The sequence below is a fragment of the Onychostruthus taczanowskii genome, unplaced genomic scaffold (assembly GCF_017590055.1).
Source record: "Onychostruthus taczanowskii isolate IOZ18803 unplaced genomic scaffold, ASM1759005v1 scaffold77, whole genome shotgun sequence".
NCBI classification, from domain to species: domain Eukaryota; kingdom Metazoa; phylum Chordata; class Aves; order Passeriformes; family Passeridae; genus Onychostruthus; species Onychostruthus taczanowskii.
Genome location: NW_024505561.1, coordinates 2,888,680 through 2,913,924, shown reverse-complemented (window position 1 = coordinate 2,913,924; position 25,245 = coordinate 2,888,680). Strand labels below are relative to the sequence as shown.

Here is a 25,245-nt window from a genome sequence, read left to right as displayed (position 1 = left end):
TGGTTACAGTTTGTCTGCCATGACTGACATCCACTGTCAGTTCAGGAGTCACAATGTTACTATCTTTTGATTGAAAGAGCAGAAGATCTTATCCTCGATTGAAGGATACAGATGATCCCATTCTTTCTAGTTGTACAATGATTCCATGTTAATAGTTAGAGAAAAAATTCAGAGTGAATGTTGTGATGGAAAAATGTAGGTGTTTCCTAAAAGATGTGTATGTCCTGGGAAGTGAAATGCAGGACTTTAAACAATTTGAGAACTACATAAAAATGCATCATGATGTAGTGGAATGGTTGAAGTAATCTAATGGATGAAGTGGGGTAAATGTATAAGGGGATAAAATAGTTCTAATTTCATCTACGAAACAATGGGTTCTGAGCTGAGTGCTGTTACTGAAGGGCAAGATCTTAAGCTTGTGATGCATAGCCCTGGGGAAATGTTAATAGCAGCTAGCAAAGAAAATCAAATATTACCAATTATTCTGAAAGATCACTGTGCAAACCACAGCCTAAATGTGTTGTGTGAGTCTAGTCCCTTCAACTCAAAAAAGGATAGAGCTATAAAAGTTATGGAGATGGGCTACAAAGATGATCAGTCAGTATTTAGAATGACATAGCATGCTGAGAGTTGTCAGTCTGAAAAAGAGACAAACACTTGATGAAGATGGAGGGTGAGTTAATGATACCTGTGGAGTCATGAGATACACAGAGTGAATAGTGATGAACCATTCTCTGTGTTCTCCAGTTCAGGGCTCAGAATCCATCAAATGTACCTAGCAGGAGCCAGATTCAAACAACTAACACAAGAAAAGTGCTTGGCTCTTTATGCAGCTTTTGGAGCTCATTGGCAAAAGGTCTTGCAGTTGCTGAAGCTGATGCAGCCACAGGGGATGACTGCAAAGTGTGTGAGGAGAAACGTATTGAAGTTTATGCTGTTAGTGAAGTTCACAGGACTGTGTCAGGCTTCAGAAGTCCTCTGAGCTGAAAACAGCTGGCAATTTAGACACTGTGAAGGAGAACATGCACGTTTGCTTGCCCCAATATTAGCCTTTCTTACTTACACACTTAAGGCCTTTGTGAGAACAGGATACTGAAGTCAGTGAATCTTTGACATGACTGAGTAAGGTTGTTTGTGTGTTTTTCCATGAAAAATAATGAACTGCCTGAACTGTTTTGAAGCATACTTGTTTAGCTTGTTTAGCAAAATATATAGTTTGCTACCCTAGAATTCTTAAAAAAACCTAGTGTTATGTTTTTTGATGTCATGGGATTTTCCAAATCTTGAAAGTGATTCATTCCACATGTAGTTTGGGAGCTTGAATTTCGAATGAACATGAGGAAAATAATATTTTTTTTTTTTTTTTTAATTTCAGGAATGCGAGCAGCAAAAATCAAAAGAAGAAGAGTTTCTACAATCATTTCATAAATGGAAAGAAGAGGAAAGAGAGAAATTTGCTGATCAAATAGAAAAAGTGAAAGATATGTTTACGAAAGAGCTTAAGGACTTACATTCAAGAAACTCAACCCTAGAAAATGTACGCAATTTAAATTTTTGAACATTTTAAAGCTTGAATCCCTTACAATAGATGGCAGTGAATTTCACATATTTGCAATGTGATATAGTCATTATAAAGCTCCTCCTACAGAACTCTTAAAAATAATGACTGAATGGTAGATATAATTGTATTTTTCTATACAGGTATTTTATTAACATAATTTCAGGTTGTGGGTTTTTTTATTTAAAGAAATGCCTTGTATGAATCAATGATCCCTTCAGCAGTTATGTCAGTTTTTTCCTGTACTCCTCAGCCTTTGAATGCCTGTTTATATGTTAGTAGATATTGTTGTGGCTGCTGCATGTTAGAAATCCTTATGTTAATATTTTCATAAGTGTTGTGGAGGACACCAACCTCTGCATTACAGTCCTGACAGAATTAATTTGTTTTTAATACATGCTTTGGAAATGCTCACTAGCAAGAGAATCATAAAAGTATGGTGGGGATAGAAATCAAATCTGCATGGCATTACCAGAGCAGCTTATATTTTGTAGCTGCTAGGTCCTGTGTACTTTTGCAAGTAATATTTATTTTAGATGTAGATATTATTGATTACGTGAAATTTGATAAATGCTGACCTCACATGAAATAGGAGAAGTATCTGATGCAATCTCTGCATAACTGTGTTTAAAGAAAATTTTGTATTCCTCCTCCCTCCTATTAGCAACTGTTAGAATTACAAAAGTCCAATATGCAACAAAAGTCCAATTTAGGAACACTGAAAGACAGCCATGAGTTTACAGAGGAGAAACCCCATCATCTTCAGGATCATCCATATGTGGTTAAACTTCTGGAAAAACAGGTAACACTGTAACTTAATGTATTGCTTTTGACAGATTACTTGCTTTCTTTTTCTTCATCTCTGAGTAGGATATGAAATCCCTGAGTAAAATTTTCATTATTTTTAATGCCAAAAATAGCTGGTTTTAAAGATTTAATACTATTTAATACTATCTGTATAACAGCAAACAAGGATTTATTTTCTTTATCTTTTATAAATTAAGTAATTCTTGCTTATTTATTGATATTCTGTTACTCTTTAAGATTAAGTATCTCTGTCTTTGCCAAGTGTGGTGGCAGTTCAATTCCAGAAGGCTCTAATAAAACATTTATGTTTGCTCATCCATGATGCCACTTACAGAAAAATTGGAATATTCCATTACCCAAAATGAAAAAGAAAATTAGGAAACTTTCTGACAGGATTTTCCAACCTGTGCCTTTCATTTTCTCTCATGGTTTTTGGGATGTGAAGGCCTTTGTTTACTGCTGGTGTTATACAGAAGTTTGATCACCTCTGTACAGAGGTGTGCAAAACTTAGTTTTGCTTTTAGGGTTTTTTTTTATTTCATCAAAGAAAATTGGCCTCACTGTAAAACTCCTATGCTAATTCTGGAGTGTTGTCATTATTATGCAAAATACATTGTTAATGAGTGCTCAAAATTACATTCTTTAGAGGGAAAACTCCCTACTCTTACTACTCTTTTTGTTAATACACAGAGATGTATCAAAATGCTTGTGTATTTCTCACTCACTGTGACTGCATATACAAATCAGAGAGAAAATACAGTTTCTGGAGTGATTGGTAAGAAAACCACACTCAGATGTATAAATCAGCTGTTCTAGGCATTAAATACTGGGTTACTCAAATTTCATCAAATCTGTCGTCTTTCTGGTATTTATGCTTTATTTAGAAAAATGAAGCTAAATGTACCAAATAAATGCTCATGTGCTCTTAACAAGAAACAAAGCTGCATATATCAAACTGGATGTGTTGTTGAACAAGAATTAACATGGATTTCCTCTATGCAGGAAAAAAAGTGGGTGTCTTGTATGCAAGCCAAGTGTCGTGACCATGAGACAGAAACATCCCTGGTAAGAGGCACAGCAGACCACTTACACCTAAAGGAGACTTTTTTTTTTTTTTAATTTACTCTTTCAGTAGTTCTTGATATGCTCTAGTACGTCTGCCAGATATCAAGAGTTTATAACGGTGTGTCCTCTTAGCTGTATTTATCATCTCTGTGTTTCTGCTAAGTTAGGATCTTGGTGTTTCAGTTAAAGCCAGGGTTGAAAATGAATTTATCATTTTAGAATCTGACAGAAAACTGAAACTGTATCTGTCTTTTGAAGAGCTTACAGCTTGTTCTGTGAGCACTGTATTATACAGTATTTTCAATGTTATGTGGCTGAATAGTTGATATATGACTTGCCAACATGTAGCTTTCATCCACCCTGTACCTGCTGCTACCATGGATCTATGGCATATGTCTCAGTCTTTTTTTTCTCCTTCCTATCACTTCTCTATTGCTTTTTCTGTTGTAGCTTTCTAATGCAGAATCTATTCAGCTTTTCCAGGAGAAAACACCATGGGATTTTATTTTGCATCAGTTTATATATTTTACTATACAAAGCCTTATTCCTCAGATTTCTTTTTACATCTGCATTTCTTTTTAATCTCTTTGCTGCTTTGTTTCTCTTGCTTCTTTTCCTTTCATTTTCTTTTCATCTGCGTGACCATGTAAGAACTGAGCAGATCATAGTGGTCTGACCAATGCTTCTCCTCCTCTGGCAAGAAAACATTGGGGATGAACCATGGAACGGTCCCCAAAAAGGATGTAGTTAAAGATACACCCACATACAGTGCAAGAATAGAATAAGGGAGAAGTAATGTAAGTATTACTTTTGGGATGGTGTATCTAAATAATGTTCCCTTTCTTCCACATTTGGAGGTAATATACTAGGTTTATTATACAAATTAATAAATCACGTCCTTAAAGTATCGTTGCTGGACACTATTTATAATTAAAACATTTTTATAGATCTATACGCTTTTTCCTGCAATCTTATTTTTAGGCAATCTCAGCAATGTGTTTGTATGTCCTCTTCTTTATATTGAGATTTAGCTAGTCTTTCTTGTGTAATTCAAAAGTGATCCAGATATGTACAAGTCCTAGTGCAGTCACAGAAGACATCAGGTTTTTGCTGAGAAAAAAAATGTTAAAATATCTAAGCATGCCACTTGCTTGTTTAGACTTTATAGCATGAAAATATTTTATATAGTGTTAATATATTTATGATGTTGCTTTTCTTCTGATCACTTTCTAGCTACGGTCAGAGGTTGAGAACACCAAAACATCAGCGAGGGAAGACCTGAACAGAAATAACATCTTTTACAGGAAGAGGATAGAAGAATTGGAGAAGAGGCTTCAGGAGCAGAACGATCTGATTATTAGTCAGAAGAAGCAGGTCTGTTTTGGGAAACACTCTGTTTCAGAAAGCACAGGACACAGAGGAACACAATACTAGCATTTGGGTTTTGATATTTCTCTGACTGCATATTCAGTATTCGCAGTTTGTAGTAGTATTGCTGGAGTGTTTTGGTTACACTTTGGAAATTATGTTGATAAATAAGAATAGATCTGGAAAAGAGACACAGGAATGTACCAGGAATTAAAACACTTTGATAAAGAAAGGCAAAAATAAACCAAAAATTTTTGATGGTGAAAAGGATTTAATCCTAACTGGATCTTTGATTTGAAATCTGAAAACACATTACTTCTCACACTAAAAATAAAGTATCATATTCATTACTGTGAGAATAATTATTTAAAATATTACCACGTGAAATGTAACAAGACCAAGTGCCAGATTCTCCACCTGAGATGGGGTAACCCTGGTTATACCCACATATGGGAACAAGAGGCTGGAGAGAAGTCCTGCAGAAAGAGATCTGGGGGTTTGAGATGATGTCAAGTTGAATGTGAGTCAGCAGTGCCCTGGCAGCCACGAGGGCCAGCCATGTCCTGGGGTGCATCAGGCACAGCATCTTCAGCTGATTGAGGGGAGGGGATTGTTCTGCTCTGCTCTGTGCTGGTGCTGCCTCACCTCAAGTCCTGTGTGCAATTTCGGGTGCTTCTGTACAAGAAGGGCACCAGACTATTTCAGCACATCCAGAGGAGAGCAAGCAAGATGATCAAAGGTCTTGAGGGCATTTTAGGAGGAGCAGCTGTTGTTACTTGGCTTGTTCAGCTTGGAGAAGAGAAGGCTGAGAGGTGATCTCATCACAGCCTCAAGAGAAGCAGTGGAGGAGGAGGTTCTGACCTCTCTGGTGATCAGTGATAGGACACAAGGAAATGGAATGAAGCTGGGGAGGTTCAGCTTGGACATTAAGAAAGGGTTCTTCACCAGGGTGGTTGGGCACTGGAACAGGCTCCCCAGGGATGTGATCGTGGCACTAAGCCTGTCAGAGCTTTTGGAGCGTCTGGACAACTTAAACTTAGGTTTAAGTTTTAGGTAGTCCAATGAGGGAATTGGACTTGATCCTTGTAGGTCCCATCCAGTGTGAGATAGTCTATGATTCTATGTTTGGAAATGAATTGGTTTTGCCTAAAATAAAGTTTTGTTGAGACATAACTATGGATTTTTAGAGGTGGTTGGTGGGGGAAGATCTGGATAGTCTGGAGTTTAGACTACGGCATGATTACGTGGCCTATTCCTCTAGATGGTGCATTCTTTGTAAATCTGATTTTACACATTTTGCTTGAGATTAATGTTAAACCTATACTTGAATGCTTAAAGAATGAAAAGACAAATAATAGCTTTTACATCTCCACCTTCACAAATTTTATAGCTGGAGAAATGCAGGACAATCATAGATGAATTTCCTTCAATAAAATGACCTTTGGAAAGATAACAGTATGACCACAGATGTATAATAGCTTCAGAGGAGTCCAGGTTTGGTGTTTGTGAAATACAGTTGTGCAGATCTGCATTCTCAGTCCCTGGTAAATAGAAAGGCTTGAGAAATAGCTAACACTTTCACAGAATCCAAATTTAATGGACAGTGCCTAGAGCACTACTGGCTATAACCAAACTGATAAATAAAAGAGGATCAGGGTCCAGTATCTTGTGCCAGCTCCATCTGACAGTGGCTATGTGTTTGAATGAATTGTGTTCTTCTCTTTGGGGAACTGGAGTGCAGAACATTGTTTTAGTGATATAGGATTCACAAGTTTCCTGTTTTATTTAGATCATGTTACAGACAGCGTGTTTCCATTACTCTTTTAGTTCACTGCTTGTCCTGGGGTGTCAAATAGATAAACCTGTAAAGCAGAGAGGAGATCTGTTCATGCATTTAAAATCAATGTGTAATTAAACACTCCAGTGTTGCCCTGTAGTGGAAACCAGGCTTGCAAAATGTATGAATTGCTGAGGAGGAAAGTATTGAAACTCTTAAGTACTGAAGTGGCCCCTAAGTCTGCTCTCATTTGACTTTATAACTTGCAATAGCAGGATGTACAAAACATGAGTGCACGTTAAGACAACACAAAAACATTCATTAAGCATGAACAAAATATATATTGGGCACAGAAGTAGTATTTTAAACCATAACCAATAATTTCTCTCATGGAATAGTACTGAAACTAGGTATTTCATGCTAAATGTTCATTCACATATTCACATATCACATTCAATATTGATCGTTTACATTTATATCTGTTCTTTTCTCCTTTAGATAAAAGAATTGTCCATGAAACCAGCTCCAAGTGTTAAAACATATGATGGTGAGTACAAACTGTAAGAAAAAACAGACTTAGTTTCTGATTTCTGCAGCCTGACTGAAACAAATATAGACATCAACTTGACTAATAAAATACTGAATAAAAATTAGTACTGGAAATGTATTTGTTTTTCATAGTGTACCTACCTGTTTCTATGCCACAATTTACAAAGATCATGCTTTGTAGCTGTAAGGACTTCTAATGCACAAAGTTGGTTGCTTGAGTAGAGATGTGAAATAGAACAACTCTATTTTGTATTATGTAAAACACTTCCAGATTTACTTTATGAAGTACAATTTTGATTGATTTTTTTTTTTTTTCATGCTTGACTATCCTAAGGCTGCAGAACTCACAAAAGGACAAATACTGAAAGAATAGACAAAACTATTAATTTGTCAGTTAAGACACAGACGTTCAAAGAACTTCTTATATTTTTGTCTGTGTAATACTTTAACATCTGAAGTCTATTACAAATAGCTAAACCTGATAATAGTGTTTCAGGATATTGTCCTGCACTACAAACACCCATATGGTTAATGCTGCAGTTGCAGTGACTTGAAGTAAGTTTGTTGCAATAGGTGATGACTGATTAATTAATTCTGATCCCAGTTTGGAAACCATTTTGCTGTATTAACAAGACACTGGCTTGAACTGAGTCAAAGAGCAGGGAGTAGGTTCAGATTGCGGAAGGCTTAGTAAGAGCATGGCCATGTGGCTTTTCTGCTGTAGCTGGTCAGATTCATTCACACTCAAGCACACACAAGTAAACATCCATGGCACACAGGCAGATTTGCTCCTAGCCCCAAGCTGATCTGAGGAATGTAGGATTGAAGTGCTAATTCACTCCAAGGCTACACCATATACATGATCCATAGATGTATGAGTGTTTGTACTCAGTGATGTCACTTGTGGATGCTGCAGATCCTCTCTGGGGAATACAAGCCCTGGTCAGGCTGGTCTTGACTAAGTAGCTTTGGGCCAAGACTTCTTCTCTATGACACAAAGGCAGCATGTGCTCATGACCAAAAAAATGATCACATTCTAGTCCAGTGATGATTTAGTTAGTCGTTTCTTTTCCTGATTCTAGAAGTGTTAAAAATGTACTTTTATGTTGTGAAGGAACGGTTTTTACTTTGTAAATGTTTTGTTTATTTTTTGCCCATTAATGTAAAAAAATAACTGATTTATAAATATGATTAAATATTGATATATTTAAGAATCTCTATTTGTCTGCTACTGTTTACAATAGTACAACTTTATTAATTTTTTTACTATTATGTTATTTTAGTGAACATTCCTGTAGAGCGTCTTCAAGAACCTAAACCAAGTCCATCAGTTCCCCCACCTGGTAAGTTTTTTTGATAGGTCCAGATCCAGTACTTTCAAATCTAACCCTTGCTCTTTTCAGATATGTTGCTTGTCAAATCATAGGTATAAGAGTAGTTATATAGAAGGGACATAATTTCTATGTCAGAGTTGAGAACTTCTGTGAAATAATTATAAGGATGCACTACTGAAAAGAATAAATGAAAAACAAATTTAAATGATCTGAGAATATTTCCTAGAATAGTTATATTATTGACTCAGATGAAATTTATTGAGGAACAAATTTGTGTTTTCTAATGGAAAATATGCTTATACTGGATAGGCACATTATATGCATATTCTGGATAGGTACATGCATCTGCTGGAATTTGTATAGGGAAACGTGGAGATGTTTGTTTGGAAGTCTTGAAATACTGTATTTTCCATGTGATTTCAAATGGCAAGGAGTAAAAATACAGAAGTAACAATCAAAATAGACAGTTATCCTGTCCTAGTTCTTCCAGAGTATACCTGTGGTTATATATAGATCATTATTTAGGTATTTTAACTTGTGGCTCTGTGGTATCCTTTAGAAGTGGAGGGGAGCAAGGGAGCTATGTTTACATTGTTTTGTACTTTGTGAAAATAGTTTTGTTTTTTTAATCAGTATGCAAATTAATGGAGACTGTTGCTATACCAATATTCTGTGATCAACTAATTCTTTATTTTCCTTTTAAGTAATGAAAAACAAGCAGGCAAAATGTTTAAAATTTTTAACATTTATTGATTTGAATTATAGTTAAATAATGGGTTTTTTTCTAATTATTTCTCTTAGTTTTTAAGCCTGTCACAGGGAGACTTAAGTGGAATTTGTCTGTGAAAAATGTAGATAATTTTTCTTTTTCATCAAATACAAAAAGTTCTGAAAATGCCTCTGTGGAGAAAGGGCATTATGCATCAAGCTTTAAACTAACTTGATGGGGAATGAAAAACTCATGTAGTGCTCATTTTCAACTATGTGTTATGACAAGAATTAGTTGAAAAAGGAAAACTGATTGTATTATTGCTAATTATTATATGGCAACATTATTTGAATAATACAGAGATTTCTTTCTAAACTATGCAAGGTTTGGTAGTTCATTGCTGGTAGCTTTCTAAGCTAAACTATATGGATGAATATTGTGTAGACAAAAATAATAGCATATGAAGTATAGAGAATTAGGAATAGCATTTTGAACAATTAATTCTTTTTTATTTAAGCCAGCCTCATTACACCAAAACAGTGTTCTGGTTCTGACTAAGAAGTCTCACAGCATGTAGTTTAGCAATTGCCCTGAATTTAAGATTTAAAGTTTTATGAAGATTATTGCTGCTAAAGACTTACCCACTAAGTTTGTCAAGGATTAGTTCCTTTGTGCATTTGCTTTCATTTGTACTGAGCACAGCTCCTGAGAAACAGTCCTGTGAACATTAGTATTTTTTGTACTCTGACAATTCAAATCAGCTCATTCAGAACTTTCATAATTTCTTGCTGCTTCAAATATGAAGTTTGTGACATCTTGTGAAACTTCTCGAGATAGAAAAGGCTATTCCTGCCATTGATACACAAAAGATTCACCATCAGTTTATTATGAAACCTCAAAGAAGGTGTTCCCTTCAGATTGCTGATTACTATTTTATTTATCTCTGCAGGTCTCTCTGTCTGTCCCCTTTCTTCCCTTCTGGATTGTTTTTTAAACTTGCCTTACCTAATTTTCTGGAGGTTAGCAGAAGTTATGGTGTCTTTCCCGAAGTTTTCAGGACTCCTCAAGGGATTGACTTACTGAATTAAGACATCATGGCTGCATCTCATGCCTTTATGAAAAGGAAAGCACTTCCTGGTAACTTCTGTAGACAAATTTATTTAGCACAGATCATCTTATAACTGCCTGCATATAAAATATCTTCATTTTTAAAAAAATTAATTCTAGAAAAGGCTCTCTGATGTGAACTTAAGTACACTTTTTAAAGCCACTCAGATGCTTTTGCATCCTAGTATTCATTCTGCACATCTTAAATCTGTGTTATGAAAAGATACCCAAGTTGCAAGTGTGAGTTATCCTAGGTGGGAAGTAGGAGAATGACTATGTTAGTCTGGTGTTTATGTGTTAATATTCCTGACTTCTTGTAAGAGCTAGTAGAGCTCCTTGAATGCCATCCTGTCAGAACATTCTTCTATCCATTTCTGAGCTACCCGTAGGGTTTTGGGCAGATATAACTTAGGTCTTACTTTTAGAGATTACTTCAGTCTCACAAAAAGGCAACAGATTAATTACAATTTATTTTTTAAAATGATGTTTTAAAATTAGGCTTTGATTTCTGTATTACTCTAGAAACTTGTTCAATATTTAGTCTTTGTTAGGTCAATAATACTAGATGGAATTGAAGACTAGTTAAAAAGCAAAGCTACCAATCAGATTGTTCACAAAAACTTATGTCTCAGTCTACAAACATGGTGTGGACACCAAGGCCCTGCTATCGCTAGGGACATTGCTGAAGCGTCTGTGGAGAATTTGGTTAAAGTACTTACTCTTTCTAGACAGTAAACAGAGAAAAGGGGCACCTTCAGATTTTGGTTCAGCTGAACTAAGATCTGAATGCTCTTTGAAGTTGCCTGTGTCCCTTCAATGACTGTAGAAGGAGTCTGAGGTGACTGGGCTTCTAACTTAGGGGCCTCAGGTAAGTCTCAAAAAAAATTGCACTTAGGAATACTGGTTTAAAATTAATATTTCTGCTGCTTATGTAAAGTATGTGGCTTTCTGTTGATCAGTTAGGAGAAAAAATATATGAAGTACATTAATTGAAAAACAAATTACAGGTATCACAGATTAGGTCTGGCAGCTCTTTGTATGTGTAATTTGAGTATAAATTAAAGGAGCATGAAATAAGTGTAGCCATGACTTACATTTTGCATATTTTACTAGGTTGTTACATTGCAAGTGCAAAGTGCTTACAGTAGATGACACTACACTATAGATAATTTTATTGCTTCTGTTCAGGCTAAAAGTTTTTTATCATTTCATATTTCAACATAAATAGATGGGATTTCTTCTTTAAATGTTGTTCAGAAGACTACTTTTCCAATAGTACTGCCAAAATGTTTTTAACTTGTAGATAAGAACAGACAAATAATATATGATATACATGAAACATACATAGCCTGCATAATTCATTATTGTTAAATATATTTTCCTGTTCTGCCTGTGTATAAATTGTCTTCAAATACTCTTTAAAACAGGTATTTAATTGTTTCTTAAAGTATGCTGAGCACATAATTTTTCAGCAGTATAATTATCCACTAAGAAATTAAGGTAACCTGTACTTTTGATACATCTCATCTGTGTCTCCACACATACTAGCTGGCAGAAGAGATACTCTGGAAGACATGGGATGATAGACACACCTCTGCTGGCCTTAATGATAGCTAGAATTAATATTTGATGATCAGATGGCCAGAAGAAGCCCATCTCTGGTAAACATAAGGAGAAGACTCCTTAAGGGGGAGCTTATAGACACCTGTCTATAAACCAGAGTAATGGTTTTACTTAAATATGATTCCATTGTGATGTTTAATAGATAACTCTTAGAATATGTGTACAGTGAAGAGAAGGAAAAGGCTTGTTTACGTAAGGGCAGTTGGTGTTTTCAGGTGTTTCACTCCCTCCTGCCTCAGCTCTTGATCTCTTCTGTTACCATGCAGTGAACAGTATTACACATAACAGTAATGCATTTTGGGTCTGCTCTTGCAACTGTTCTTAGTAATTCCCGTTTTTCCATTTCCTCTGTTTCTGGTACGCTGAGGAAGAGAAGCATATACCTTTATGCCTGATCAGCAGACCATTTTCAGGTCTGAGTTCTGGGGAACTGGGATTTTCCTGTTACATTAAGTCACTTGGCAAGGGCTTGAGTCAGCCCCTTTAAGCAGAGAGCATTTGAGTAAAGTACAGGTAAAACAAGCGTAGATTAAATCCAAATACACAGCAAGTGCCTTACTGATTGGTAAGTCCAGCCAAGAAACTCAGAGGCCTCAGTGCCCATGCAGCTTAATTAAATCTTCCTAGAACATTTCATCTGTGCTTCAGGCTCTGTCCTTCTATATAGACACATTTCAGGCTTTTGGGAATGATTCCAAACTGTGTCTGAATACTGTTTTGGAGGATCTTAGTTGGTGAAGGGCAGCAGTGTGCCAGGAGCAGTAGTGTGGAGGATCATGTTCCAGTGCCCAGGAATGCTCTGGCAACTGGTAAATTTTAGAGCCTTAGAGACTGAAAGATCAGAAACCCATTTGTCTCTCAGAGTTTTGCTTTTAAATGTTCTCCTGAGATACCTTGGTATTTACATCTTGTTAATGACTTGTGATGGTACAAGAAGCATTTTTTTAAAACTTCTTATTTAGTGCAAGTTCTGTGGGAGCAAAACTTAAGTCTCGTAATTGGCTTGGAAAAGCAGGTGAGAAGCTGAATACTATCACCACAGGCATGGAAAACATGGAGAGACCAGCTCCCATACCCAAGCATTTATGCCATCAGATTTAATCCGCTTTACTTGGGGAATACTGGAGATGTGGCAGTGACACTTAGCCCCAAATGCTCATTTCACTGAGATTACCTGTCACAGGGCATCCATGTTTGTACCTGGTGTACAAGAAATGCCAAAGAACATCTTCATGCAGCATCACTCCTCCCCTTCTACCCATAGAGCATAACAACCATTTATAGCACAAGAGGTTTTTTGTGAAGGATGGGAAAATGCATGTAGGCCCAAAATATTGACCAATAAATTGTTTTCTCTTATAATGCCTGTAAGTAATAATGCTGAAAGTACCATTTGCATACCTGTTTTTATTGTAAACCCTACAAGACACTCAAGCTCTAGTTTTTATTGATAGCAATTAGTAGAAGGTGAATATTAACATTTTAAAAACCTGAATTGGTCTACATATAATAATTTTCAAGCATGTCTTAAAAGTTTATAAAGTTGTAAATAAACTGTAGTCTGACTTTATTTTTTGTTAAGCAAGTTGTACCTGACAGCCTATAGAATGATAAATTCAGTGTGTTTAGGAAGCTGTTTGCAGCACAGACATTTCAATAATTCTTTAAAACACATGATAATACAGAATCTTACTCAACTGGAGTGATTGAAGATTTTTAAAATTAGTTTATTGGGAATTATCTCATGTATATATGTGTATATATATATATATACACACATATGTTAATTCTCTGTCTTGCACATATGGACTCAGTACTTAATAACTCAATAATTCTCTGGAATAATGAGTTCATATATTTTTCCATATATTTTTGAGGTTTACTTTGTCCATTTCACTTGTCTTTTTTAAACTTTTAGTATAAAATTGGACATAAACAACATTTTAAAATGCATCTTGAAAATTTTCTTCTTAGAAGAAATGAACTTCAATATTGATTTATGTAATCCTGGGTGACCCTGTCATTGTAGATGTCTAAAACTACCTACCTGGCCTACCTGGTGCCATTCCAGAAGTTGTGTGGTGTATCAGTCAACCTTGCACAGATGGCTTAAAACTCTGATGTATCTGGGATGACACCATACACCTATGTTTCGACAGCAGAATCACTCCTGAAGTGACTATTGTATTAGGGTCTCCTCTACAAAAATGTACCCCCAAGGCAGTGAAGAGTCATCTTGCAGTGGGTTTGTGATGGTTAAGCAGGTTGTCAGCAATCAAGAAAGTTGATATCAGTGTGGTGGGTTTTTTTCTGACTTTCCCTCTCTGGACCTTGACCTTTTTCTGTCCTTTTTGTCTGGTGTTCCTGTTCTTCCTCATTGTTAGAGCAGGCACCCTTGGTGCATATGCTGGAGCCCATAGAGGAGCTTTCAGAAGAGGAAAAAGGTAATGATTAATTCAGCTCAAAATATGCTGGCATGTGTTTCTTGAAAACAAAAAATATTACTTGATACCTGCAGTATTTTTCATTGTATTTCATTATATTTGTGTGATTTGGGTGGGAATATTGCTTGTGTCAATCTCTTGTTTGCTATTGCTTATAAATATTATGATTTCCTTATCCAAGTTCAATGTTTTTTTGAAAATCTGGCTAATTTCTTTAAAGCAGCCACATTCCGTATGTCTAAAGGGATTTAAACTAAGCAGAGCACAAATGATGGGGAAAAACCCCTGACTAGAAAATTTTTGGTGCTGACACTATTGCAATATGAGCTCACTCCCTTTTTAAACTTTGCATAAGAGGATAAAGAGTTCAGGTGGAAAGAAGTTGGTGGTGGAGGTTGGAGCTGCCAGCTTTCATGAATGCATCACGGATACTTTTACAAGTAATCTGACTTGCACCTACCCATAAGGAGCCACAGCTCCAGCCAGGGGTGTGCAGTTCAGAATAAAGTTGCATAGCCCAGCATTGGCAGCTGTTGTGCCTCTTCTGAGGAGACCTTGGAGAAGGCCACATTTACAATGACAGAACAGAAAGCACCGGTTCATCCTGCATGGTGTTCTTCTCCTGAGGGCAGCTAATAGCACCTTAGGTGAAACACCAAATAAAAATCTCTTCTGTGTGTGAAAATCAAAATCAATCTTGAATCCTACAACCAGTGAGTTTAAATTTCAAAGGAATAATTTTGTTTTGAAAACAAAATCGTTGTTTGAATACGTCTGTGTGTTGGGAGGTTTCCCCAGGGAAAATGCAGTGACTGAACAATCTGAAATAAAGACTGTTTGCATTTTTGCCGTTCCTTCTGCTGTTTCTCTTGCTTGCCGTCTTCTCTCTTGATGGATTGTCTTTGTTTCTTCTGCTGTGCCTAAAGGCATCGCCTGAAGTGCAGAAGAGAAAAAGAAAGAATGCAGTCTGAAAAGATAGACCAAGATTTTTTTGGTTTTGATGACAGTCATTTGTAAGGGAGAGTGTGAAAATTCTTGGCTCAGAACATAATTTTCTAGGATTATGTGGGAGCTGAGACAGTGGACCAGTTGTAAGGTCCCTTGTCTCAAAAGTTAAATCTAGTATTTGGGGATGAATAAGAAAACAGTTCCTTAAATAATTGCTCTGGCAAAGAGGATTTGGCTTGAGTTAATTAGCAAGAATTAATATTGTCATTAATTTGGATAATGCTGGGTAGTCTTGTTACCTCTATTAGTATTTAGTAATTAGGAATTTTAAAATTAGTTTAAATGTATCTATTTATTGTAAGGATTAACACTGGAAAGAGATAGGATTTTCAGAAGGGTCCGGGGAGCCTTCTGTTTTAAAATGTCTCATATATGGCTTTCTGGGAGGATTTTGTACTGCATAATGCCATCTTGTCCTGAATGGGGATAGTCAGATAGCTCTGTGTTTCCTCAAGACCAATTGTTTGCCTCTTCTAGGACTCAGTTCTCCAGATAAATCAGTTTTAATGTCATCTCTGTCAGGGACTCAATTGTCCACACAGTTCCCAAAACCAGGTGAGATTCAGCCTGATTATGTCCTCTTCAACACAGATCTAATAGTATGGCAGATGGACTCTCTTTCAGTTTTCATTACCTATAGTTCTTTACAGGACCCCATGGGAAGGCAGTTTCTCAAAACTGCCTAATATGTCATTTGTGCATCTTGAGGCTTTTTGTCTCCTCTTTATGGTGCTTGTCTTTCCCTTAAAGAAAAATGAAAAGTAAATGGAACTGCTTTCTAATAAGCTGTCGTTGTTTACAAATAGAAAAAGTGGCACATTTGTTTAAAAATATAATATTTGAAAGTCACAATATGGAATTTTGCCTTCATTCCTGTCCTTGTCTGTTAGGTGGCAGATGTCTTTCCTGCCCTGTAAGGCATACTGGGAAGGGACAAACTCCTGCCCAAGATTTTCCTGTTACTTCAGGGGAGTTGGGAGTGTGGTTTACAGCATGCTTTCCTGGAATGTTTTATACCCTTTGCCAGGTTTGCTGACCACTGCCAGACAGAAGCAGCCATCATGGTTACACAGGTTATCACTTCATTTACTTTAAGTGGCATTCGTAAAGTTTTGTCTTGCCAGTGACAGTTTACAGACAGGTTCTAAATGGGTGTGTTTTGCTTCTTTACTTTCCTGTATGACCCAATAATACTTTGGCCTAACTTAAATGTCAGTCTTCATTTTAGATGGAAGAATCTGTCTAGATGATTCTTTATTGCTTGCATAAGAGTTTTTTATTGACATAAGTGCCATTGTTGACACTTAAAGCAAGGGGAAAAGATAGGAACTTCTTTGTCTGCTTTTAAGTATGTATGATGTCACAGACTTGCACAGAAGAAAACACAACACTGAACTTTGTCCTTGAAAGATTTTTGAAGATGGCTATTATCCATCATGTATTTTCTGTGAAACAGTCTGCCCCAAACAAGGTTTTGTCTTTACCAAGACTTTTGAAAGTGTTACAACTTTGCAAAGATTTCATTTCAGTAGGTGATTTTATCAGAGAACATCATGTTGCTCCAAGATTTTCTTAAGAAAAAGTTTGTAGTATTCTTGTTCTGATTCCTGCTAGAATTCAGCTTTTCTTTGAAATACCACATTTAGAGAACTTAAGTATCAGAAGACAGTCTTTCTTTATCAGAAGTTTTCAAGTACAATGCTAAAAGTAAAGATCTTTGTTGCCAAATAATCAGCGCTGTATCTTTACAGCGATTCTGTCATGAGCAATAAGATACTTGTGATGGTGAGTACAAGGTGCTGAGGTACAGATTCCAAGCGAGCTGGCTTTTGTAAGCTAGCTCAGTATTTTGAAAATTACACAATTCCATGTAGATAAAAAGTGCACCGATATGTCTATGCTGCTTCTAAAGAATGCATGCTTCAGTGCAGTTTTTAATTGTCTCATATAATGTGGATTTTAAAAATATATCTTAACAGTGTTTTTCCTTCTTATTTCAGAAACTGAGAAAATTGATTTAAAACCAGACAGAAGTAAGCACTATTTAATAAATGCTCTGAAGTCTGATCCTTCTTTAACTAAAGAATTGCGAGTTGTTTTGGAGCAAGCTCTGGAGGAGAAGCTGGAATCCTTGGGAATTAAAGCAGTAAGATATTGAATTATTTAAAATAAGAGTAATCTTTGTATCACTTTTCTTCTGTTCTCTTTCACTCCTGTACTACAGTTCTCAACCTATAAAATCCAAAGCTAAATTTCTGTGTTTTAAATACTTGTAATTCCTTAACCAGTAACGTGAGGGGATGGCCATCAAATTACAGCTGTGGCAGATATGGCTACACTTGTGAGCAATGTTACCACCTTCTGTGATTTTTCTACAAGCTTTGTGATATCTGAAGTATAAAAGAGAGTTTACAATATGATTTGTTTCCTTAGGGTGTTCGTGGAATATCAAGTGATCGCTTAAATAAAATTTTGCGAGCCATTGAATATGCCAGAGAACGCAAAGGAAGGCAAGAGCCCGCCATTCACGGAATTCGAGAGCGCCTTGAACGTCAAGTTGGCCTTCGGGTTGAAGAGAAATCATTATCCTCTAGCAGAGCTGATTCCTGTGCTCAGCTTCCTGGCGAAGGTTACAGTGGATTTTGGGGCTTATTTCATTATTTCATTGTCTTACATTCTAAAACTACTGTGTAAAGTTTTATTTGATGACATTTCTATATAGCTGCTTTCCTGCTTTTCCGTGTCAATATTCTATATAGTTATGGACAACTGAACTGTTTTCTTTAAAGGGTTCTTGACATGGTGTTTAACAGCAAATATCTTAGCTCTGGCAAGATACACAGTGTTGTGATGGAAGTGTAACACTTTGGCAGCAAATTGAACCCCCTTGCTTTCCAGCTGGTCCTTACAGATCTGAAGGGCTGAGTATGGCTGCGCTTAATTTTTGATTTTAACCAACTCAGCATTTTGAGTCTGATCATGTTCCCAGGTGTTCCAGTAGTGTGGGTCACCGTCTGAGTCTGGTCTCGTTTTGTGATCCCAGATTTGCCAACAGTAACACCTTAGCCTCAATCCCTCTTCCCTGGCTGACTGCAATGATAAGGGTCATCCAGCCTCCACCTGGTAACCTACTATCCCCTCAGCGTGCCATCATGGCCACATAATCCCTTAGCTACACATCTCGTGGCATATCTCTTGGAAGTTCCTTGATCATATATCTCATTGCCGTAGGCCTCATTCTTACATTATCCACTCCGTGACTACAGTCACACCCCTTCAGTTTGGTGCCCCTATCACACCTGTTTAATGGATTTTTTGGGGGGTCTCTGTAGAGCAATTGCTCATACCTCTCCCCCTCACCTTTCATTATTCCACATCCAGACCTCATACGTTTCTGATAGGTCATTACCCAGATTTTTACATACATGTCTATTATCAAAGAAAAACATATTAAAGAGTCAGGATTAATATAGCAACAACAAGATGAAGTAGTTTATTGAAAATTCCTCTAGCTGTGGGTGACCATCTGAAGAGGGAGTCTGACCACTGATGCTCTTCATCTTCCTTCTTACTGTATTCTTAACGAGATTCTAAGTAAAATTGATTAGATGCTCCCAGGACTAAAATTCCCTTTCAAATTCAGTGGCATTGAGATTACCTTTCTAATTTCAGTGGGCAAAGTGCCCTCATCTCCTTCCCTTATATTTGCTGCCACAGTAAATTTCACAAGTGAGAAGTGTGTGTGGTACAGAGTGTACTCTAGTTACCATATTGATTAGCTTCCATAGATAGAAGAAGTGAGGGTCTCCACCCTGCAGGTCGAGTTTGTTAATGTGTGAACCAAATTTGGGTCATGATGGCAATAGTTGCTTCTACAAAAAGGATGAGCAGTCCTCAGATTATTAACTTCATCTTCAGTGAAGATGTGCTGGCATCATTCTCAGTATCATTCCTAGAAAAGGAAAGCAATACAGCTTTCACTGGGGTTTATCCAGACAGGTTATCCCTTAGTGGCTCAACTTGTTTAACTGCTTGGACTAATGATTAAAATCCCTCTTCCAGCTCAGAATATCTCTGTTTTGTCTCTTTAAATGCAATTGGGCTGAATCTCTCTGGTCCATCAGGGCCATTGTGAAACAGGCTGCAGTACCATGTTGTCAATAGAATCTCATTCTGCTGTAACAGGGTCACTGGCGGGGTTGTGGGACCAAGCTCCGGAACTGCTTCATGTGTTGCTCAGTCCACTCCCATGAGTTTTCCTTTTTGAGCAAACTGTACAAGGGATGGGCAATAATAGAGAAACCAGGGATGTTTGCACCGATATCCGAAAGTTTCCATTAACTGTTGTAATTCTTCCAATCTAGACAGATTCTACCTGTGCTCTATTTTCCCAAGGTATCAAAAGCAGCTCCATTAATCTATCAGGCTCTGAGAAGCTTAACCTCCTTTGTGCCCTTGACACTTGGATGTAGGAATGTCTAAACCTAAGGCTGTTAACCCATTCTTCCCCTTTTCTGCTGCACACCTCCACAGGGCCTTCTCCACCTGGTATTGTATCGCTGTGTTGCAAAAGTGTAACCACAGGCCCCACACCGGGTGCATGAGCAGTCTGTTAACCATAGGTCTGGTCACATTCCAAAGAGCCAGTCTATCAAAATATGTGGTTCTTTTGGATTGCCAGAAATATATATACACACATATTACGTATACATATAGGTATAGATACATACATATATATGTACATACATTTATGTGTGTGTGTGTGTGTATATATATATATATATTTATAAACATTAACTTCAGGATAGCTGTTTATAGCACTAACAACACAATTGCAATCACAAGCTTAATTTCCTGGGTCAAAACACTTGGCATAGCCAAGGATTCAATTCTGAAAGGTGTCTGATCTCTGAGGACCAGCTGTAAAGCAAGGGGGTTTATTTTCTTCCAAATTGCTACAGTTTTTAACCCAAACCATAGTAACTCTGTACTGCTTGGAAGAAAAGAATTGCAGTTTTTTCTTCTTTTTTTTTTTTTTTTTGTGAAACTATAGTCTGCAGCAGAGACATCTTTAATTGTAGAAATTAGATGTGAAAAATACCAAACATTGATTGCATGAATGACATAGAAAACTTTTCTTGTAGAAAAACATATGTTCAACCCATTGGGAATTTCCTCGCTTGCCACACCTCAAAAACCATCCAAGTGGTCTCCATCAGCTGTCCGCCCACCTGGACAAAGAGCAGTCATCCCTGACTACAGTTCTACACCAAAGTAAGAGATGCCATTCTAAAAATACTCAAACCTCAGGTAACAGTCCTATGGGTTTGGGTTTTTGTGGCTGATGTGAACATTTCTTCAATTGTAAGAATTGAGGAAAGAATTCACAAAACTTCCATATAAGCTTTATGCTTGCTATCAGTCTTGAAATAACTTGTCTCATTATTTTTAGACCCAGGAAGATTATTGGAAGTGGAGCTTCCAGAAAGACATCTAGCATCACGTATGTTTTGTTGCCTTGCCTTTTCAAGATGACATTTTTGTTGACATGTTTGCCACACAAAAACTATTATTAAGCTAAATTCATAAACACTGTCTGGGTTGCATACTTCATTTTTTGGTTTAAAGTGTTACTCCATTGGAGTGTGTTCTTATAATCCCTGAAAGATAGCATGTTTTTCTTTCAGGTTGAGAAAGAGATATTCAGTAAGATCATTAACTTCCTTTAGTTTCTCTCTTAGATGCTTTTTCTGACTGTGTTAATAGCATTTAGAGACTTTGGGGACATTTTTTTTTTTAGTTTATTGATATTTTCATACTGCAGCCAAAATGAAATACAATATTCCGTGTTCCATTCTCATCAGGTGCATTACTTTGACACTTCCTGGACTGAAAAATTCCCACATCTAACTGTTGTCACAAGAGACTTTCTGTGGCACAGATTCCTTGACCCTGAAATTTGCTCTACCTGCTGATCCATGAAAGCCCATGTGTTTGCCTGGCAAGAATTGTTTTATACTGGTCTCTTGTTTTGTAAAGATGGTTGCATAAATGAAAGAGTCATGTGTGTATAAGAGAGCATTTTGGAATAACTTTCTGAATTCAATTAGCAGTGTGATTTCTTTTAACTTTTTTTCTTTTAAATAGTTAAAATTTAGGGGAGATTCTGTTGTTTTGCACTAAGAAAAATGCACATTATTGGAAAGGAAAATACAAGGAAGCCTAAACGTGTATGCGTTGATGCATGCACTGAAACCCAGTAAGTGCTCATGTTGTCTGTGGTTTTCCTTAGAACACCACCATTCAGTTCAGAGGAAGAAGCTGATGAAGATGATATGAAACAGTCTTATGTAACACCAGAGGCATTGCAAAAGCAGTCAAAACCACCAAGCAGCATAGTCCATGCCTTTCAGAAGCCCTTTGGCAAAAGCAGTGGGGATGGGATGGAGGAAAATGGACCTCAAGAAACTGGAACACCTGCTAAAACTTCTAAAGGTTTTTCACTGCATTTGTATATGGATGTTGTAGCAGCTGTGCATGATTTTGCATTTCATGGTAATATTTCTGTGTTAGAAAACATAGTGAAGGCAGACTACCTGGCCTTGAGTGTGTGTATATATATAGGTAAACACTTTATGTTTTTGCTAATGTGCTTCTGTTAATGTGTTACTTAGAGATGCGTGTCATGCTCTTCTGTATAAATGCATGAAAAGACACAATCTTTGTCTCAGAGAGACATCTTTTACTTATTTTTCCTTTGGGAAGATTTCTAGAGGGTTTGCAGTAAAGTCCCTCCTTACAAATGGAAACTGTCAATTTAATTTTTTTTCTGAATTTTAGGAACAGTTATTCAAAAACTGACCAAACAAGTTGGAGAGAGTCTTTCTAACCATGGAAGTAAGAACAAACCAGCTGGAGGAATTAATGTTGCACAGGCATTTATAAAGAAAGAAGGAGTGAAAGAACCGAAGGTATCACTTTTAATATGCAGCATTATTACATTCAATAATTGAACCATATGTATGTTAAATTTTTTTTCATGCTGAAATCATCTTAATGCAACAAAATCTTAATTCTCCAAGACAGCTTTGGAATTAGAGCTAAAGTAGTATTTTTGAGTACACCTGCACTGGTGTATAGAAAAGTTCTAGCAAGGGACCAGTGGCAAGTTATTTCATCCCCACTGCTTATTTATCTGATACCTTGATTGGTTTGGATCACTGCAGCTCAAAGTTTGGGCATGGCATCATTCTTATCTTCTATTCCAGCAGCATAGAGAGTCCTCCTTTACTTGTTTTCCTAGTGTCTTGTTTTGATGGAGGAAAAAAGGAATTTGCTTATCTAATATTTAAAAACATTATTTCTAGAGCTTTATCTAATATGGGTCTCTTAAATACATTTTAATGAGCTGCACCAATCCACAATCATATACTGCTTTCAGACTACATCAGATCTGTTGCTGTCCATTGAGTATGGCCTGTGTTCACCAGAAGAATACTAACACAATGGATTCTTTATGCCTCAGGCTCCTAAGGTCCTGGTCTTCTCCTCAGTTTAGAGTTCTGTAATTGGTAAACCATTTTGCAGCAATTTGGGGTCTTTGCCTGAACAGTTTTTAAAAGGAACAATATTACTCCAAATGAGAAGTCAACAGCATGTAGTGATTTTATTTCAGTTTGAGTGGTTGTTACTAGATTGAAGTAGACAGACAGCTACTAGTTCCATCATTCAATACAATATTGTTTCACTAAATTAGCAAATAATAATTACTGAGAATCCTCTTATCTGTAATAAAACTGATACCCTAGGGCTTCCTAATTGTGAGTTAAATGTGAAACTCATCACTCCCCCCAGAAACAGTGACACTTCTGTTTCATTTTCTGGAAAGGAGTGATTGTCCTAATCAACTTTGGCCATGAGGGTAGCATAATCACGTTTATCCTGTGTCCTTGTAATTGCCATTGATGGCACCTAAGTTGTCCATTGACTGTGTGGGAGCTGCAAATTGTACCAGATTCAAAGTTATCAACGTAGATATGATTATTACAGTGCAATTTTCTATCTAGCATTACTTCCAAATTCTTTGTAATTGTTTGTCCTTCTGGACAGAAAATTAAACTATAATGAGAAGACAGTAGGTTTCAATTAGATATTAGGAGAAATTCTTTACTGTGAGGTTGGTGAGGCACTGGAACAGGTTACCCAAAGGAACTGTGGATACCCCATTCCTGGAGTGTTCAAGGTCAGGTTGGAGGGGGCTTTGAGCAACCTGGTCTAGTGGAAGGTGTCCTGGATATCACAGGGGGAGTTCAACTGCATGATCTTTGAGATCTCTTCCTCCCACGCCTTACCATCATCTTATGAAAAATATTGTTGCTATGATTAACCTAGAATACATTGTGTCCCTGATGTATCCTGTATGGACCGGATGAGTTCAGAATAAGCTTACAAAACCAGGGCAGGCACTGCTACTTTTTTTCTGCCATATTTACAGAAGAACGCACCATCTTGTATGCTTTGGTAATTATATGCATATATTTATGCCCATATTTATATGTTTAATGTAGACATCTTTATGTAAGTCTTTGAGTTAATAAAACTGTTAAGCAGTTTTGATTGGTGCTATGTATTTACACTTAATCAAAACTGGATTCTGTCTGAATTTGACATGTTTATCTCTATTTTTTACTTTAACAATCATTTGGGACTTCTTGAATGTTCGAGGAAACTCTTCCTCCAGCATTTCTCAATATATGTGACTGACTTTCCCATTACCACACCCTCCAAATGCAGATAATTTGAAACAGCGCAATAATGAATTCTGGTATGTTAATAATACAGCACACTGAAGAGGCCTGTCAGTTTTTGAAAAACAGTTTGCAATGTTAAAATGGAGTTATGTTGCAAGATAAGCATTACTGCAGTCTCTTACCCACTTTTGAGACACACGACATGTTGATATTTGTTGATTTTTCTCTAGCATATACATACCCTACATTGCTTTCAATAGCATCTGAACCTTCCTTCTGTGCAATGGAAGCACCATCTGGATCCTTACTGTAATACTGGAGACTCCAATGAAATAAAGTTTTAGCTTTGTGAGAAAACATTGTTTGCTTTCCACAGTTAAGCTCTCTAAAAATAGCTCAAATCCATCAAACCATATTTGAATGAAAAATAGGGGAATTCTGTAGCTCTTCTTGCTAAAGCTGAATGAAAATATTTAGTTCTCAGGCAGATGAGGTAAAAGGGACCATGGACTCATTGCCTTCAGGTTAATCTGTTTGAATTGACTCTCATTTTGTGAACTTAGTATACAAATCCACCACTTAATTAAAATGTGTTTGTACATGCTGACACTGAGTCTTGAGGAGAATGCATATTTAAAATTTGAGCACTGTGTGGTTTTTTAAATGTTCATTATTGAATTTTCTCTTTAAATAAATTAGTTTTAAATTGGAAAGGCCTTTACTGCAATATTTTTGCCTAGTTTGACTACAGAATGCTTGTAAACTGTCATCTTGCATGTCATATCTTTATTTTCATGTAAGTAATCTACATTCTAATGCTTAAAGGACTTTCATCTCATTGGAATATCCCAGAAAAGATAATCCTTTTTTAAGGCTGCCATATAATACCTGAAAACAGACATTTAGGCCAGATACAGATCTGGAAGAACTTTAAATGTTTGCAGTTCCTGACTTTAAAAAAAACCAAACAAACCTCTTTTAGTTTCGGAACAATAACAGTGAATTAATATCATTTACGTAATTGAATTAATGTGGATTTTAAAACTGTGATGATAGATTTAATAAAGGCCATGTGCCAGTGCATTCTTCTTTAGCAGTTTCACATTGTTGAGTTTAGGAAAGAACTCAGCACAGCTTGAATAGGCA

At 36.7% G+C, this 25,245-nt stretch overlaps 1 protein-coding gene across 1 annotated transcript in view; it reads left to right on the top strand.

Moving 5' to 3' along the window:
* The window catches only part of DZIP1 (DAZ interacting zinc finger protein 1), a 36,150-nt gene that overhangs the window by 8,979 nt on the left and 1,926 nt on the right, over window positions 1-25,245 (top strand). Inside the window, exons 6-17 of the mRNA XM_041423384.1 lie at window positions 1,376-1,537; window positions 2,223-2,360; window positions 3,368-3,430; window positions 4,664-4,804; window positions 7,074-7,122; window positions 8,408-8,467; window positions 17,350-17,495; window positions 17,783-17,978; window positions 20,494-20,623; window positions 20,802-20,852; window positions 21,642-21,844; window positions 22,190-22,320. Coding sequence (XP_041279318.1) covers window positions 1,376-1,537; window positions 2,223-2,360; window positions 3,368-3,430; window positions 4,664-4,804; window positions 7,074-7,122; window positions 8,408-8,467; window positions 17,350-17,495; window positions 17,783-17,978; window positions 20,494-20,623; window positions 20,802-20,852; window positions 21,642-21,844; window positions 22,190-22,320 — 1,470 coding nt within the window. The remainder of the gene's footprint in view (window positions 1-1,375; window positions 1,538-2,222; window positions 2,361-3,367; window positions 3,431-4,663; window positions 4,805-7,073; window positions 7,123-8,407; window positions 8,468-17,349; window positions 17,496-17,782; window positions 17,979-20,493; window positions 20,624-20,801; window positions 20,853-21,641; window positions 21,845-22,189; window positions 22,321-25,245) is intronic.